The sequence below is a fragment of the Triplophysa dalaica genome, chromosome 2 (assembly GCF_015846415.1).
Source record: "Triplophysa dalaica isolate WHDGS20190420 chromosome 2, ASM1584641v1, whole genome shotgun sequence".
NCBI classification, from domain to species: Eukaryota; Metazoa; Chordata; class Actinopteri; order Cypriniformes; family Nemacheilidae; genus Triplophysa; species Triplophysa dalaica.
The window spans coordinates 4,786,974-4,802,459 of NC_079543.1; the positions used below are offsets into that span (position 1 = coordinate 4,786,974).

General features: G+C 39.9%; 2 protein-coding genes across 2 annotated transcripts; both read left to right on the top strand.

The window, feature by feature from the left end:
* Positions 1-42: 42 nt before the first annotated feature.
* Positions 43-1,361, top strand: lipt1 (lipoyltransferase 1). Its single transcript, XM_056738290.1, has one exon. It carries the CDS (start codon positions 231-233, stop codon positions 1,341-1,343), a length of 1,113 nt encoding a protein of 370 aa, XP_056594268.1. The 5' UTR covers positions 43-230; the 3' UTR covers positions 1,344-1,361.
* A 407-nt stretch (positions 1,362-1,768) lies between these two features.
* eif5b (eukaryotic translation initiation factor 5B) lies at positions 1,769-14,392 on the top strand. Its single transcript, XM_056738277.1, has 24 exons — positions 1,769-1,879; positions 5,603-5,713; positions 5,819-5,906; positions 6,022-6,661; positions 7,425-7,636; positions 7,715-7,865; positions 7,939-8,031; positions 8,145-8,243; positions 8,499-8,567; positions 8,952-9,244; positions 9,332-9,439; positions 9,547-9,657; positions 9,743-9,810; positions 9,900-10,041; positions 10,376-10,507; positions 10,722-10,904; positions 11,264-11,425; positions 11,553-11,684; positions 11,772-11,903; positions 12,029-12,105; positions 12,180-12,344; positions 12,449-12,587; positions 13,186-13,347; positions 13,430-14,392. The coding sequence occupies exons 1-24, from the start codon at positions 1,845-1,847 to the stop codon at positions 13,535-13,537; spliced, it is 3,612 nt and encodes a 1,203-aa protein (XP_056594255.1). The 5' UTR covers positions 1,769-1,844; the 3' UTR covers positions 13,538-14,392.
* The last annotated feature ends 1,094 nt before the right edge of the window (positions 14,393-15,486 follow it).

Genomic DNA, 15,486 nt, shown 5'->3' on the forward strand with positions numbered 1-15,486 from the left:
ATAATTCAAACATCTCAAAATAAACATCCATCAATAGTTCATTTTTGCTACGCATGTATTTATTTTAGTTAAGAGATCAATTTTATTTTGATTGAATTGGTAATTATTTGACTTTTAATATGAAAGTCATCCATATGAAAGGGTATCCCGTTGACCCGGATGTCGATGTCAATAGACTCAAAGCGTACAAGTTGTAGTCGTGCTGTGATTGTGCCTTACAGAGTTTAGCAATGATTTTAAGACTGTCAGACTTGAATGTCATTTCAAGATCCGTTCGCCTCAAAAGCACCTTGACAGCGCTTTTCGACGAGATGGGAAAGGATATCATCATAAAGTCGTCGTCAACCGGTATATACGAGAACTTGGCTTTAGAAGACTGGATACACGACTACGTCGATCTGCAACACAGAAACATACTTTTATTATGGAGAAATTCGCCTGCAGTGGTCATAGGTAGACATCAAAATCCCTGGCAGGAATGTAACCTTCCTTTGATGAGACGTCTTGGGATCCCACTGGCTAGACGCCGCAGTGGAGGTGGGACCGTTTTCCACGACATTGGAAACATCAACATGACCTTCTTCACCTCCAAAAAGAAATACGATCGTCACAGGAATCTCACTGTTGTCACCAATGCACTAAAAGAACTCAGACCCAATCTAGATGTCAATTCAACAGATAGATTTGATATCCTGTTGAACGGGCACTACAAAATTTCAGGCACTGCCGCAAAGTTAGGCAGAACGGCCGCCTATCATCACTGTACGTTGCTTTGTTCAGTGGATCGTTCACTATTGTCGTCAGTTCTCAAAAGTAATAACTCTCAAATTATTAAAAGCAATGCGACCCCAAGCGTTCCTTCTCCCGTCAAGAACCTCATGGATGAGGACCCCGGTCTCGATACCGATACTGTAATGGAGGCTATTGCTTCCCAGTACAAAAAAGAATTTGACTTTGCCACTCCAGTTATCACAGTTGACCCCACTCACGAGTCTCTCATGCCCGGCGTTCATAAGATGACACGAGATCTTCTGACGTGGGAATGGGCTTATGGCAAAACTCCCAAATTCAGCGTTTGTACATCTTTTGTGGTTGACGGTGTGAACATTACACTTGACATGGACATCAAGAATGGTAAAGTAGAAAGATTTGACATTGTCATCCCTGACGACTGGCTTCCTTTGGAGATAGTGAACGAGTTCACGTCAACGCTGAATGGCAGCAGATTCTGTCCACGTGAAACTGCAGTGTTGCTGGCGGCTTTTATAAGAACTAATTCACTGGCTGCTGATATTGCTGAAAAAATCCACAGATTGTGTGAAGGTGTGATTTCTGTGATGTGAATAAAACTTGAAAACAAACGTATGAAGTTATGAACGCAGTGTAGTGTTTCCAAATCTTTGAAGCTCCCATACTCTTGGTGTCAAGCTTTAAAAACAAAGTGATTTCACGTGTAACATACACTGTCAAATACAATTATTATTAAATGTGTTATATTTTCATTTACTTTTATTATGTTCCAATACAGTACTATACAGTTCAGCCAGCACTTGTAAATCATATGGATGGCCTGTGATTTTATATTTTTTTGTTAGGCTCTATCTTTTTATGCGATTAATTTAAACGCATTGAAACAACAAAATGTGTCAAAATGAATACATTTGTTCAATTTTTTTATTTGACAATGCACACGTGTAGACTTTCCATATGGTTTACCAGTCTGCGCGTAGGCCGGAGAGTACGCGATCATTTACCTCGCAGGGCGCATGCGCAATGCAAGCACGTCTTGAAGCGCTAACACACCGACTACACCGCAACGAGGAGGTTACAGTTACACATACATCATGGGGAAGAAACAGAAAAATAAGGGAGATGACGGGTAAGTTACTGTGTCAATTAATGCGACATACTAACCCTGTTATTAGCAGGACATTTGTGTTGTGTTTTATTTTGTAGGCGGGTTTTAGGAGACCCGCTGTTAGCACCTGGCTAGCCACTGATGAACATGAGTTCATGTGCTGCTGTGACTACTAGGCCTGTCCTGCTCATCTACCTGTTTATCACGATACTAATCTCTTTTATAGAGGACGACCATAATGCGTTTCTTAATACGAGTTTAAATAACAGATTGAGTTATTTAAACAAAACCGCTGTTAAGTTTTAAGCAAGACATAAGGAGGTCCTGCAAGCCCCCGTGAGTGACACCAGCTGTGAGTGTCAGATTAGCTGCAGTTCACAATCACATCTGTTGGCATATCAGGCAATGTTCAAGCACACGAGACTAGTATTAAAGGGTTGAGATCCCTGTGTGGGTTAGCATGGTCAGTATCTCTCGTCGACTGGCAATGCAACCTCATCGTTTCTATTGTGCTGTTGCCCATTGTCTTCACTAACATGTTGCTCTGTGCCATGATGCCAGTGACTTTTGTTCCTGTTGAGACAGTGACAAGAAATGTCACATGTTGAAAATGGTAAAGTGATCTCTAAACTGAGAAACTGTCCTTCTTCTTTTTTAAAGAGACAGTGGTTTGTGAAGTCTACCATCCCCAGATCAAAAGCTGGTAACGGATTCAAATGAAACCGTAGAACTTGGAGGGCATGATGCTCAAATGTTTATTGAGTTATAATGAATTTGTTCCAATAGAATTGGTAGAAGGAAAACCAATAACTGAGGAGACAGTGGAATATAAAAATATACACTCAAGGACAAACGAAGAAAACAAATACTAAGTGTGTACAAAAAAACATTACACAATTGTAAAAGGTCAATTAACAATATAAAAGACCAAGAATGATTATAACCAGACTGATTTTGCCCCCCATTTACAGCTATATAAGGAAAATTACAGTTCTGGGGCACTTTTGATATTTTTTCCTACTATGGGAGTCATTGGGGGGCAAAATGTGTCTGTTTATAAGCATTCTTCCAAATATCCTTCTCTGTGTTCATCAGAACAAAGGAAAGCATACAGATATAGATACTCGAAGGCGAGTAAATGATGACAGAATTTTCATTTTTGGGCAAGTATCTCTATAAAAGTCTCATTATGATTAATCATAATATACACTAAAATGTGACCCCAATGTGTTATTTGTTTCATTGTTGTTATTTAATTTATATAATATGTATATTAGGTCTTTATATTATTATGTAATATTTATGGTTTGTACACCCTTCCACATTTTCAATTCTATTTTAGCTCAACTTTAAAAACCAAATTGAAGTGGTCATGTTGAGGTCACTTGATGAAATATGGGACAGGTAGTTCTCCTAGTTTGCCCCGTGTTGTGCTTTTCTCTATGAACTCAATTATAGTCACTTATAGCTGCTAGAATGACTTATTTAGCTGGTTGTGATGCTGGGCAGATCGGACTGTTCTGACTGCTGGTCCCTAATAAGTGTGTTAACCTGATATCAGTTCAGGTTCATCAGCACAACCGGTTATTGGGCCGTTTCAGGGATTTTCAAGGTGTTACGAGAGGTCCTGTCATGAATTAGTGGCGTTGTAGTACAGTGTTAAAATTGCAACACACACAGTGCTTCTTAAAGTTACACACCATCTTAGTAGAGACCTCTATCTTTGATAAGGCTTATGTTCGGATACCATGGAATTGTCCTCGATCTCTTCACGTTTCATTCATTGGTTCATCTTCCCATTAGCTGTTCTTTCATCATCTGATCTTTCTTTGCTGAGGGCAGCAGGTCTGTATGTTTGAGGAGAGCCCTGCCCTGTGACCGGCCCCGTCAATGGGTGCTTTTCCCTTTCTGATGCAATACGCATGCAAGGAGGATTTTAGGCTTGGCTATATAAAAACAGCACAAGTGTGTTTCTTCCTTATTGCAGTGTTTGCCTCAACAGGTAAGATGCTTTATACATACTTTTATTTGTCACCCAAATTAATGCGTTGTTGGATTAGGCATCTGTGTTGATTGCTTGGATTGTCATAATATTAGTTCCAACACAACTTGTGAATTAGTGAGTTTTGCATTAAAAATGGTTCTTCCTCTGAGTCCAGGGAAACGCATACAAAATGTATACATTGAATGCAGTGTAACACACTCTGGATAAAAGTTAAAACTATTAGCTAAATGTGTAAACCTTTGATTTAGTTTAGTTTTGTTGGGTGATGTAAAGGGGATAATGGATCCGGGTGTTGTTATCTTGTTTATTGCTTCGTGATTCATTTCAGATTGTACAGTATTTATTCCAAAGGTTTTTGTAGATGTGTTATAACCAGATTCATGCAACTGGTGAAAAACTTACTGTCTCTTTTTCCCTTTTTGTTCCCTGAAACTGTTTATTTTCAAAGCTTTTTTTTAAATCATATTTAAATGCACAGTATTTGTACATAAATGAGACCATACATCTCAAGTTAGTTTCTTTAATGGCGTTAGTATGCATGCAGTTTCCCTCTGGAGTATGTTAAATGTCCTTTGACCCAGTTTATGGTTTTTGTTCAACCTTCGTTATGAGTCAAAATATGACCATCCGGGGAAATAATGGAAAAAGAGTTTCAAAAGGTGATTTATCTATTTTTTACAATAGTAACCACCTGGATATTCATGCGTTTAAAGGAATGACTTTTGACAATAAGAAACCATAAAACTTTTTTAGACAAGCCATATATTTCATCCTCTGATTGACATGCAATTTAAGCCATTTTATTTCAATCAGTGTCTATTTAGTTGCTTTAAAGATTAAAGCAACACTATGTAGTTTTGTCTCTTAAATTGATTCAGTGGTAAGACAACTCTTAACGGGATGAATTATACTACCGCTGCTACACACAGACCTGCCCATCCCCTTCCTGCGGATTCCCCCTTCCAGAGTGCAACCTGCTTTATGGCATACGTCACATATTTTACTCGTACGAAAGTAAAGGGCCGACAGCCCCCTCACGCTCGACTGGTGTCCACACAAACATAATAAAACATAATTTAAAATCCAGGCCTGGTTCACTCTCGTCCTTCACTGCTGTCGCTCCTCCTTTTATGCTTCCGAGCTCCCCCGTGATAGATGCGAGACCGGTTATGTAGCTAGCACGCTATGCGCTAATGGCAGACAACCAGCTGCTACCTAAGAATCAAGTTTGAGCTATTAGTATAGCCCAGTAGTATACCGGCGGGAGCCAAAATAACACTTTAGTATAAGCAAAGTTTATGAAGTGACATGATGTAACAGCAGTTTCTGCGCTGCCCACTGGGGATGTTTACACAGTGACAGTATTTATGACACTGGCAATTGCGCTTATCAACCACATGGGGGAACCGTAAGCAACAAAGTCTCTAGTGTTGCTTTAAGGCAAAGATTTAATTTGTTAGTGTCAGTTCGCTTTCCAATCAAATATTTTTCCAATCAATACATTTTCATATGATTTGTTACATTTAATTACCCTTAAGCAGATTGTTATTTTATCTTACTTTAGCAATTTTTATATTTTATTTATATTTTGGTAAACAACTTGTAAGATTATACTTTTTTTTTTTTTTTAAGTATAAAGAACAGTTTTGGTAATGCTCTACATAATTTTTGTAATAAAGAGTAAAGTAATTTTTTTTAAACAATATTTTTCATTTATGTTTGTCTGTTCCTGTTACTAGTGCTAAAGACGAGATTGACGCACTTGCTGCAGAGATTGAAGGAGCCGGAGCGGCCAAGGAGCAGAGCAAAGCCAAGAGCAAAAAGAAGAAAGGAAAAAGAGACGACTTTGAGTAAGTCTTCATCCCTCCCCTCAGATAATCACACAAGCCTGAGATCTTCCCTCGCTGTACACTTTAAAGTGTTTGTGAAGTCCTGACAAGATGTTTGTCTTGCAGTGAGGACGACATCCTGAAAGAACTGGAGGAGCTGTCGTTACAAAATCCGGGAGGAAAGTCCAAAGAAGCTCCAAAAGAACCTGTAAAGGTAACACAAGCGCTTAGGTTTTCTTCTGACAATGTAACTATTGAGGTTAAGCTTTAATATGAGCGGCTTATGACACAAATATGAAGGTTTGCATCCCTTTTTGTTGTTGTTGTAGAAATCCGATTCAGTTGAGAATCCTGAGCCTGAGCCTACTCTGACCAAAGCAGACAAGAAAAAGGCCAAGAAGGGGAAGAAGGCTAGCCCGGAGGATGAGGAAGGTGATGAAGATCAGGGTCAGAACAACATGGAGAACGACCACAGGACGAAAGACGAAAAGACGATGGAGACTCCCGATCCTCCTGTTGCTGCTTCGGACTCTGAAGACGAGGCCTCGCGCTCACGGCAAAAGCCCAAAGCCAAGAAGAAAGGTGGTCGAAAAGGTACTTCCGACTCAGAAGACAACGACGAAGATGGTGGTTCAAAAACGGCCGGGCAAGGAGTGGGCGATAATGACGAATCGGATGACAACTCTCAAGCCACCCGCAAAAAGAAGAAAGGAAAAGCCAGAGTAAAACCAGAAAGCGAGGATGAGGAGGAGGAGGAGGAGGCCCACAAGATGAAGACGGCGGCGCAGAAGAAGGCAGAGAAAAAAGAGAGGGATAAAAAGAAGAAAGAGGAGGAGAGGGCCAAGCTGAAGGCTAAGAAAGAGAAAGAGGAAGAAGCTTTAAAAAAGGAGGCAGAGAAACAAGCCCCAATAGAGAAAGAAGAGGCTGATGCGTCTGTGGAACAGGATGCAGCTGATGTTCAGGGAGAAGGTGAGATTTACCATGGGACGTTTTCTTCCTTGGGATGGGAAATATCAGTCGACCAATGTTTTTTTTAATGACCGTTGCCGATAATACAACGGGCCTATCGGAAAGATTTATCTGACGAACGGAGAAATAAAAAAAAATGTAAATGTTTCGTACATTTTTAAATAAAATGTACAATAAGTTGTACTTTTAGACTACAAAACTTTGGAAGTTGTTCATATGGAACATTGTAAATGTTAAATCTGTAAAATTCTATTATAATTATTAAAATATCATTATTAATATCATTAATAATAATACTTATTGCTATTAATATGAATAGCTGAGGACATTATTATAATATACATAATTCTGTGTCAGTATCTGGTTGACATTTCAACAGTGTTATTTGTGGTTTTACAAACATTTTTCCAGTACAAACTTAAAATAAAATTTAATTTAATTTAACAAAAAGGTTAAACAGAAATATTGTTATTGTGAATTGTTTAGTCCACCATAATTGTGTTGTGAAAATATTATGTGGAGACAGCACTAAAACAAATGGAAAATTTGAAAGAAACCTTAAAATTACAATCGTGCAGGAATTGTTGTTATATTATATAGAATATCACTAAAAAGACTTTGGGGAAATAAAAAACAAAATTGCAGTCGCATCATTTCAGTGTATTAGTCTATCAATACCAAATTTATTTTAATGTTGACCACTGCATTGAGAACCACAACCCACCTGGTGACCTGTTTCACATTCCAGTTCCTCTTTCCACAGAGGAAGCCGATGGTGACAAAAAGAAAAAGAAGAAGAAGAAGGGTGAGAAAGAGGAGAAAGAAAAAGAGAAGAAAAAGGGGCCGAGCAAAGCGGCTGTGAAAGCCATGCAGGAGGCTCTCGCCAAAATGAAGGAGGAGGAAGAGCGAGCCAAACAGGAAGAAGATGAGAGACTGAGACGAGAGGAGGAGCTGGAGGTTCAGAGGCAGGAGCAGGTCAGATACATTTCTCCTTCTTTTTTTAAGGTTATCACAGATTATTAGGGCACCTCTGTATCATCAAATGTTCCACAGGAACGCCTGGAGGCCGAGAGGAAGGAGAAGAAGAAACAGAAGGATAAGGAACGAAAAGAGAGGCTGAAGAAAGAGGGAAAACTCTTAACCAAGGCTCAGAAAGAAGCTCGAGCCAGAGCAGAGGCCACGCTCCGAGCGCTACAGGCTCAGGGTGAGAACAACACTCATGGAGTGGCTTTTGACTTTTTAGTTGTGATATCATTGATATTTTGGTTTTCTCCCAGGTGTTGAAGTGCCGTCCAAAGATTCAATGCCAAGGAAGAAGCCTGTTTACTCTGATAAGAGAAAAAAGAAGCCAACAGTGCAAACTCCTGAAGGTTAGAATTGTCTTCTCTTGGCTAAATTGCATCCTCTATCAATCTTTGTTCGATATATAGACAATAAACATTTATTATTGACATAATTACATGCTTTACTGCTGCGTTTTAAGACATCCCAACAGAAGCTTCAGAAGTGACATCAGCCACATCGGAGACACCTAAACCAATCACAGCAGAGATGGAAGTGGACCAGCCTAAAGTGGAGCCAGGTAATGACCAATCATTGCATCCAGCATTTCAATCATGTCCCATGGGTTTATCATGCGGCTGATGGATTTGTCCAAGTCTTTGTTTGTTTTATAAAGCATGGGGGGTAAGAAAGCGCTTTCCAAATTTTCTAAAATTTTGTTGCTTTCAAGAATTCCAAAATGTGAAGTCACTGAAAAAGACATTTCCCCAATATTTCATGAATAGTGCAAAATGTTAACATTTCATAAGCCGATTATTATTTTATCTTTTTAAAGTGAAGGAACCAAAAGCGGAGGCAGCCGATCTGGACGACTGGGAGGCGATGGTCAGCGATGAGGATAAAGGTGGGGCTAAAGCAACATGGCAATCAAACACACCTGTGTTAAAGGAGTAGTTCACCTTTAAAATGAAAATTCTGCCATCATTTACTCATCCGGTTGACCTTTATGATTTTCTTTCTTCTGCAAAGGTTTTGAAAAACCGAGGGTCCCCATTGACTTCTATTTGTATGGACACACAACCAATCCAAGTCCATGGGGACCAACGGCTTTTGGTTACCAACATTCTTCAGAATATCTTCTTTTGTGTTCTGCAGTAGAAAGAAAGTCATACAGGTTTGAAATGAAAAGAAGCCGTGTAAATATTGACAGAATTTTCATATCGAAGGTGAAGTATCCCTTTATTAGACAGTGTGAATAGAAATGACTCCATTTCACTTCCCATTGCAGAGATGAAAAAGGTTCACATCGAGGTTAAAGGAACCGCAACCGCTGCTCAGAAACCTGCCGAAGATCAAGAGAACGGCAGTGAGGGGGACGACGAGGATGAGGATGAAGATGAGGAGGACGAAGATGATGATGAGGAGGAGAGCGAGGAAGAGAAAGAGAAAGAGAGCAGCAATAAGACTGCAGTGAACAAAGCGAGAAAAGAGCCGAGCTCGGAGTCGAGCAGCGAAAGCGATTCGGATGACGATCGGAGTAAAGAAGAGAGATTGTATGACAAGGCCAAACAACGCATAGAGGTAGAGTTACTAGAACGTCACAGGCATTTATTTATACTTTTTCTCCAACTGGATACTAAAACACATTTGGTTTGGTTTTGTGTGTAGAAACGAAGGCAGGAGAACCTGAAGAACATTAACCTGGACAAGCTCAGAGCTCCTGTAGTTTGTGTACTGGGCCATGTGGACACAGGGAAAACTAAGATCTTGGATAAGGTGTGTTTGGGTGGGAAAATGTTCCGACGTGAACTTGAGGACTTCGGTTTACGCTCAAATCCAGATGAGGGTTGCGTTCAATGTTTTTCATTTGCTCTGCCCATCAGCTGAGACACACACATGTCCAAGATGGTGAGGCCGGTGGTATTACACAGCAGATCGGAGCCACGAATGTTCCTCTGGAAACCATATTAGAACAAGCCAAGATGGTTAAAAATGTAAGTTAAATCTTCTGGAACACACACTTAACATTTTCTGATTTGACATTTGGTTGTTATTTATTAACGCTTGTGCGCCTGTTAGTTTGACATCGAGAGCGTCAAGGTTCCTGGAATGCTCATTATCGACACGCCTGGACACGAGTCCTTCAGGTACAAACCAAACTTGTGCATGAATACAACCTGAACTTTCAGCATATCAAACTGTGTGTGTTAAACGTGCTTGCTGGTGTTACCATCAGCAACCTGAGGAACAGAGGAAGTTCTCTGTGTGACATCGCCATCCTGGTGGTGGACATCATGCATGGTCTAGAACCACAGACGCTGGAGTCCATCAACCTCCTGAAGGAGAAGAAATGCCCTTTTATTGTAGCGCTTAACAAGGTACATTTATATTTATCATTGAACAGATGCTTTTTGTCTTTTTTTGTCAAAAATAAACTGCATTTATTTACCCTTACGTCGTTTACAAACCTAAATGACCTTTCTTCCGTGGAACACATGAGACGATATTTTGAGAAATATCCATGCAATGGAAGTCAATGGGGACCAGTGTTGTGGGTTACTAGCATTCTTCAAAATGTCTTGTTTTGTGTTCTGAAGAAGAAAGAAATTCATGCTGGTTTGTAATGACATGAGGGTGAATATACTTGGTGGGACGATTTTACATTGTCCGCTTAAGTATTTGAGCCGTGATGGCCTTGCGTTTCTTTCTCAGATAGATCGTCTGTATGACTGGAAGAGGAGTCCGGAAACGGACGTAGTGGTCACGCTGAAGAAACAGAAAAAGAACACCAAGGATGAGTTTGATGAGAGAACCAAAGCCATCATCGTCGAGTTCGCTCAGCAGGTTTGTGGCCGTTTCCTTTTTAAAAGTCAACATGAAATCAGGATTGGCTGGTTAACGTATTTTGGGTCTCTGCAATAAAGTCACGGCTAATGTCCACGTTTCATGATTAATTTCCCTCATTATAAATTCATACTCTTGCCCTACAATTTTGTAATGAAACGACAGTGTGTGTATAACTTGACAAGCTTTGTTTTGTGTGTCTTTAAACCCCCAGGGACTAAACGCCGCTCTGTTTTATGAGAATAAAGACCCACGTACGTTTGTCTCTCTGGTTCCCACTTCGGCCCACTCGGGCGATGGGATGGGCAACCTCATTGGCCTCCTGGTTGAGCTCACTCAGACCATGCTGGTCCGCAGACTGGCCCACTGTGATGAACTCCGGGCCCAGGTCATGGAGGTAAGGGGTCAAAGGTCAAGGTTTCATATGCCAAGGTCTTGTAAACTCAGCATTTTTATATTCAATAACAATACATTGTTTTTCTATTTGAGGAAAGTTGGTAAATTAAAAGGGTTAAGAAAAAAAATTAAATAAAAAAATTAATAGTTAAACCACAATAAATAGTATAATTTGTTGGCCGTCACATCATTGACTTTCCTCTGTGGAACACAAAAAAAGTTGATGGGGTCCACTATTGTTGGTTCTTCTTTTGTGTTCTGCAGAAGAAAGAAAGTCATACAAGTATGCCATAACATGAGGGTGAATGTTAATGATGAACAGATTTTCAACATATTGATCAAACTTGTGCTGTATCACAGGTAAAAGCTCTGCCCGGCATGGGCACGACGATAGACGTCATCCTGATCAACGGGTGTCTGCGGGAGGGCGATACTATAATCGTCCCTGGTGTGGATGGACCAATCGTCACGCAGATCAGAGGCTTGCTCCTCCCACCACCTCTCAAAGAGCTCCGAGTGAAGGTCTCGTGGACTTTTTATGCAATACTTTTTTATGGGGGGAATAAGTGTGACAGCATTTTTACAATTTCACGTAGTGATGCTTGCAACACTTTTACCTAGCATGACCGCGTTTTGTCTCTGTGTACAGAGTCAGTATGAGAAGCATAAGGAGGTGTCTACGGCTCAGGGAGTGAAGATTCTAGGCAAAGATCTTGAGAAGACGCTGGCAGGTCTGCCACTCCTCGTGGCCCATAAAGAAGATGAAATACCAGTGCTGAGGGTAACCACACATCTTTCCATCATCTGTTTAGCTTTGACAACCCTACTTGTAAAACATTTTTGATTTAAATGCTTTTTTTTTGTGTAGGACGAGTTGATCCGCGAGTTGAAACAGACTTTGAATTCCATAAAGCTGGAGGACAAGGGTGTGTATGTCCAGGCTTCCACCCTCGGTTCATTGGAGGCTCTGTTGGAGTTCTTGCGTACATCTAAAGTGCCTGTAAGCTTTTTGAAGTCCATTAATCTTTAAATAAATCAACTTTGCCCTGAAAAGGACTGAAATATTGAAGGAGTGTGCCATGATGAGATTGTTCACTGAGGTTGCTGTATTTCTTTGGCCCTCAGTACGCTGGCATCAACATCGGTCCCGTCCACAAGAAAGACGTCATGAAAGCGTCCGCTATGTTGGAACACGATCAACAGTATGTGTGAACACCGATATACCTTATATGACGTCTTCGTCATCATTCTAGGCATATTAAATCTTTCTGTGTAGGTACGCTGTGATCCTGGCGTTCGATGTGAAAATAGAGAGAGACTCTCAGGACTTGGCCGACAGTCTTGGCGTGCGCATTTTCAGCGCCGAGATCATCTATCATCTGTTCGACGCCTTCACCAAGTACAGAGACGACTACAAGAAACAGAAGCAAGATGAATTCAAGTGGGTGTTTTTTGCATGGATATACAATATATAAGTCTGGCGTAATTTCTAAAGAGATGTTTTTACTATTGTGTAAATTCTTTCCTTGTGTCTCTCTCTTTCAGGCACATAGCCGTGTTCCCCTGTAAGCTGCGTATATTGCCGCAGTTCATCTTTAACTCCAGAGACCCCATCGTCATGGGGGTCATTGTGGAGGCTGGAGTCATAAGAACAGGCACTCCTGTGTGTGTGCCCACCAAAGGGGTAAGAACGTTAAACACATACAACCAATAAGAAGACTGATTTGGAAGTATATTATTAATATTACACTGTATATTTGAATTCTCTGTTCTGATTGGTCAGTCACGGTATCCACGATACGGATATTTCGATATAGCCTTCTGGTATTAAGCGATGGCTAAAATACTTTTATAAGTAAATATTGCACCCCTAAATGAAAGTCTGGCATCATTTTGGGCACCATTGACTACCATAGTAGGAACTGATGTGGTAGTCAATGGTGGCCCAGAACTGTTTTGGGGCGAACTATCCCTTTAAAGGTTTCTCTATCTCTATCATTCATAATATTTTTTTTAATTCACAATATTTATGTTGCAAGTCATTTATATGCAGGATTTTGTCCTGATTTTGATGGGAGGTTGAAGATTTTAGGTTTTTCCATGCCTTCTTTTTTCTTAGTTTATTCTCTTGTGTGTTTGTGTGGTTTTTATTTAGTGTTTACCCTGTTTCAGTCCCGCTCTCGTCTAAAAGCATTTCAACTAAAGACCAACAAAGCCTCATCTTAGATGATATTGGCTTTGCTTTGTTTTCCTAGTTTTGATAAAATTGCTTGCTCTCTCAGTTTGTAGATATTGGAATTGTGACCGGTATTGAAATAAATCACAAGTCTGTGGACACGGCTAAGAAAGGACAGGAGATCTGCGTAAAAATCGAGCCAATACCTGGAGAAACGCCCAAGATGTACGGCCGGCACTTTGAAGCTGTAGATTTCATCGTGAGCAAGGTATGATGAGTGCACGTTCACGCACTTGCCAGATGTGCTGTTCGGTGGGTGTATTAATTGTGTTCCCTTTTCATTTTTGCAGATCACCCGTCAGTCGATCGACGCTCTGAAGAACTGGTTCAGAGATGAGATGCAGAAATCTGACTGGCAGTTAATCATGGAGCTGAAGAAAACCTTTGAGATCATCTGATCGCGGCGGCGACAGCTAATGACATCAGATCTCCAGTGACCCCCCCCCCCCACGCACACTTACAAACGCTATACGTCGCACTGTCCTATAGATCACTTGCGATCGCCGAGTCATCAGTGTTGCTCATACATCAAGACATTTTTACAGACATAACCTCGTGCAGTCCGAGGACTGGGTTCCATGTGTGTTCAGGGGTGAAAACTTAACTCCGCCCCCTTTTCCTCCTCCAGCTCGTAGTGAGTGATGGGGAGTGTTGGGGAAGATAAAAAGAGAAAAAGTGGGGGGAAAAAAGAAGAAAACATTGTGTTTTTCTGTGAGAAACTGATACTATTACCACTGTTTTAAACAGTGACAAATGTTAGAAAATCCTAGATGACCTTTACAACTATTCCGAACGTGCCTGTTCTCTCTGATCAATCCAGTTCATTTCTCATTCATTTCATGGATTCATAGCCCCCCCCACAGTTAAGTCTGGATAAACTCAAGCTGCTGCCTGAAGTCTGGTCTTTGATTTAGGTTGCGGTTTAAATCTATGGGTAGGAAGTAAGTGCTCGGAGGCTGAGATTGCAGATTTTAGATATAAACAACATATGACCTTGTCAGTATTTTCATATGCCCTTTCTATTTTTTTTTTGAGTGCAGTTCTTAAATGGTCTTTTTTAAGTAGACCCTACTTTATCTTCTCAGCCAGATTATTTTTTGTTTTCAGGAGGTTTCTTTGTGCTCTCCTCACCCCTCTACCCATAGTGTGTGAAATTTGGATGAAAGGCATTCCTTACTCCTTTTGAATCTGAAATGTCAAAGAAATGGATAAATGAAAATCATCAAAAATAAAGAGATGGCCTATTTATACAACACTGTTCTGGAAGGCTTTTATTTTGATTCTGGTAGCGATGGAAAGATCGCTGCTTGGGGTAATTCTATTGAATGTTGTATGAAAAAATTGTCATAAATCATAAGAGAAAAATGTCATTGTTATTTTGCAAGTATAACGTGCATTTTAATTTGCAAAATAAAAAAGTAAGGGGAAGTGCTTGACTGCAAAAACAAATAGTCCTTAATTGAGACCATTTATTTTAAGTGTGTTTTTCTTTTGAATTAGGATGAAATATTACTCAGACATTTCTTGGGCTTAAATTAAATTACCCTATAAATTGTGTTATACACACAATGTTTAAATATATTAAACTTGTGTATTTCTGTATTACTTTCCCATATACTGAAAGTGAATGAGGACTGGGGCTCTAAATGACAAGAACCCCTCTGTAAATAGTCAATAATGATGTCTGTTTGTCTCCTGGTGTCATTTTAGATTAGATTAGATTCAACTTTATTGTCATTACACATATACAGGTACAGTGTAAGGAAATGTAGTTTAGGTCTAACCAGGAGTGCAATTATCAAGTGCAGGATATACAGTGTGAATAAATACAGAATACAATATTAGGAAAATACTTTACAATGGGCATGTACTATGAAAATATGACAGTCGGTGTGTACTATGAACAATATAAACAGAAGGCTATATACTGTAAACATTAATGTACAGGTGGTTATGAACAGATAACAATATAGACTATACAATAGTGCAAGTGACTTGAGTGTGCGTTAGTTAAAGACATTAGCTATTAAAGTTACAGTGCAGTAGATGAGTTGATGCGGTTATTAAAGGTACGGTGCAGTACATGAGTTAATGCAGTTACAGTGCAGTAGATGAGTTAGTGCAGTTATTGAAGTTACAGTGCAGTAGATGCGTTAATGCGGTTATTAAGGTGATAGCTTTGTGTGTGAAAAATATGCCAACAATAATGCACAGCCAACAGATCATTATATAAAACAATGGTACATTTTCATAATGGGTTTTTATATCATCTTAATGTATGGGTTTGGGATAACAAAAGAAAGACGTGCTACAGAAGCTGAAGCATCAGTTCAAGAGTAAGATCGTA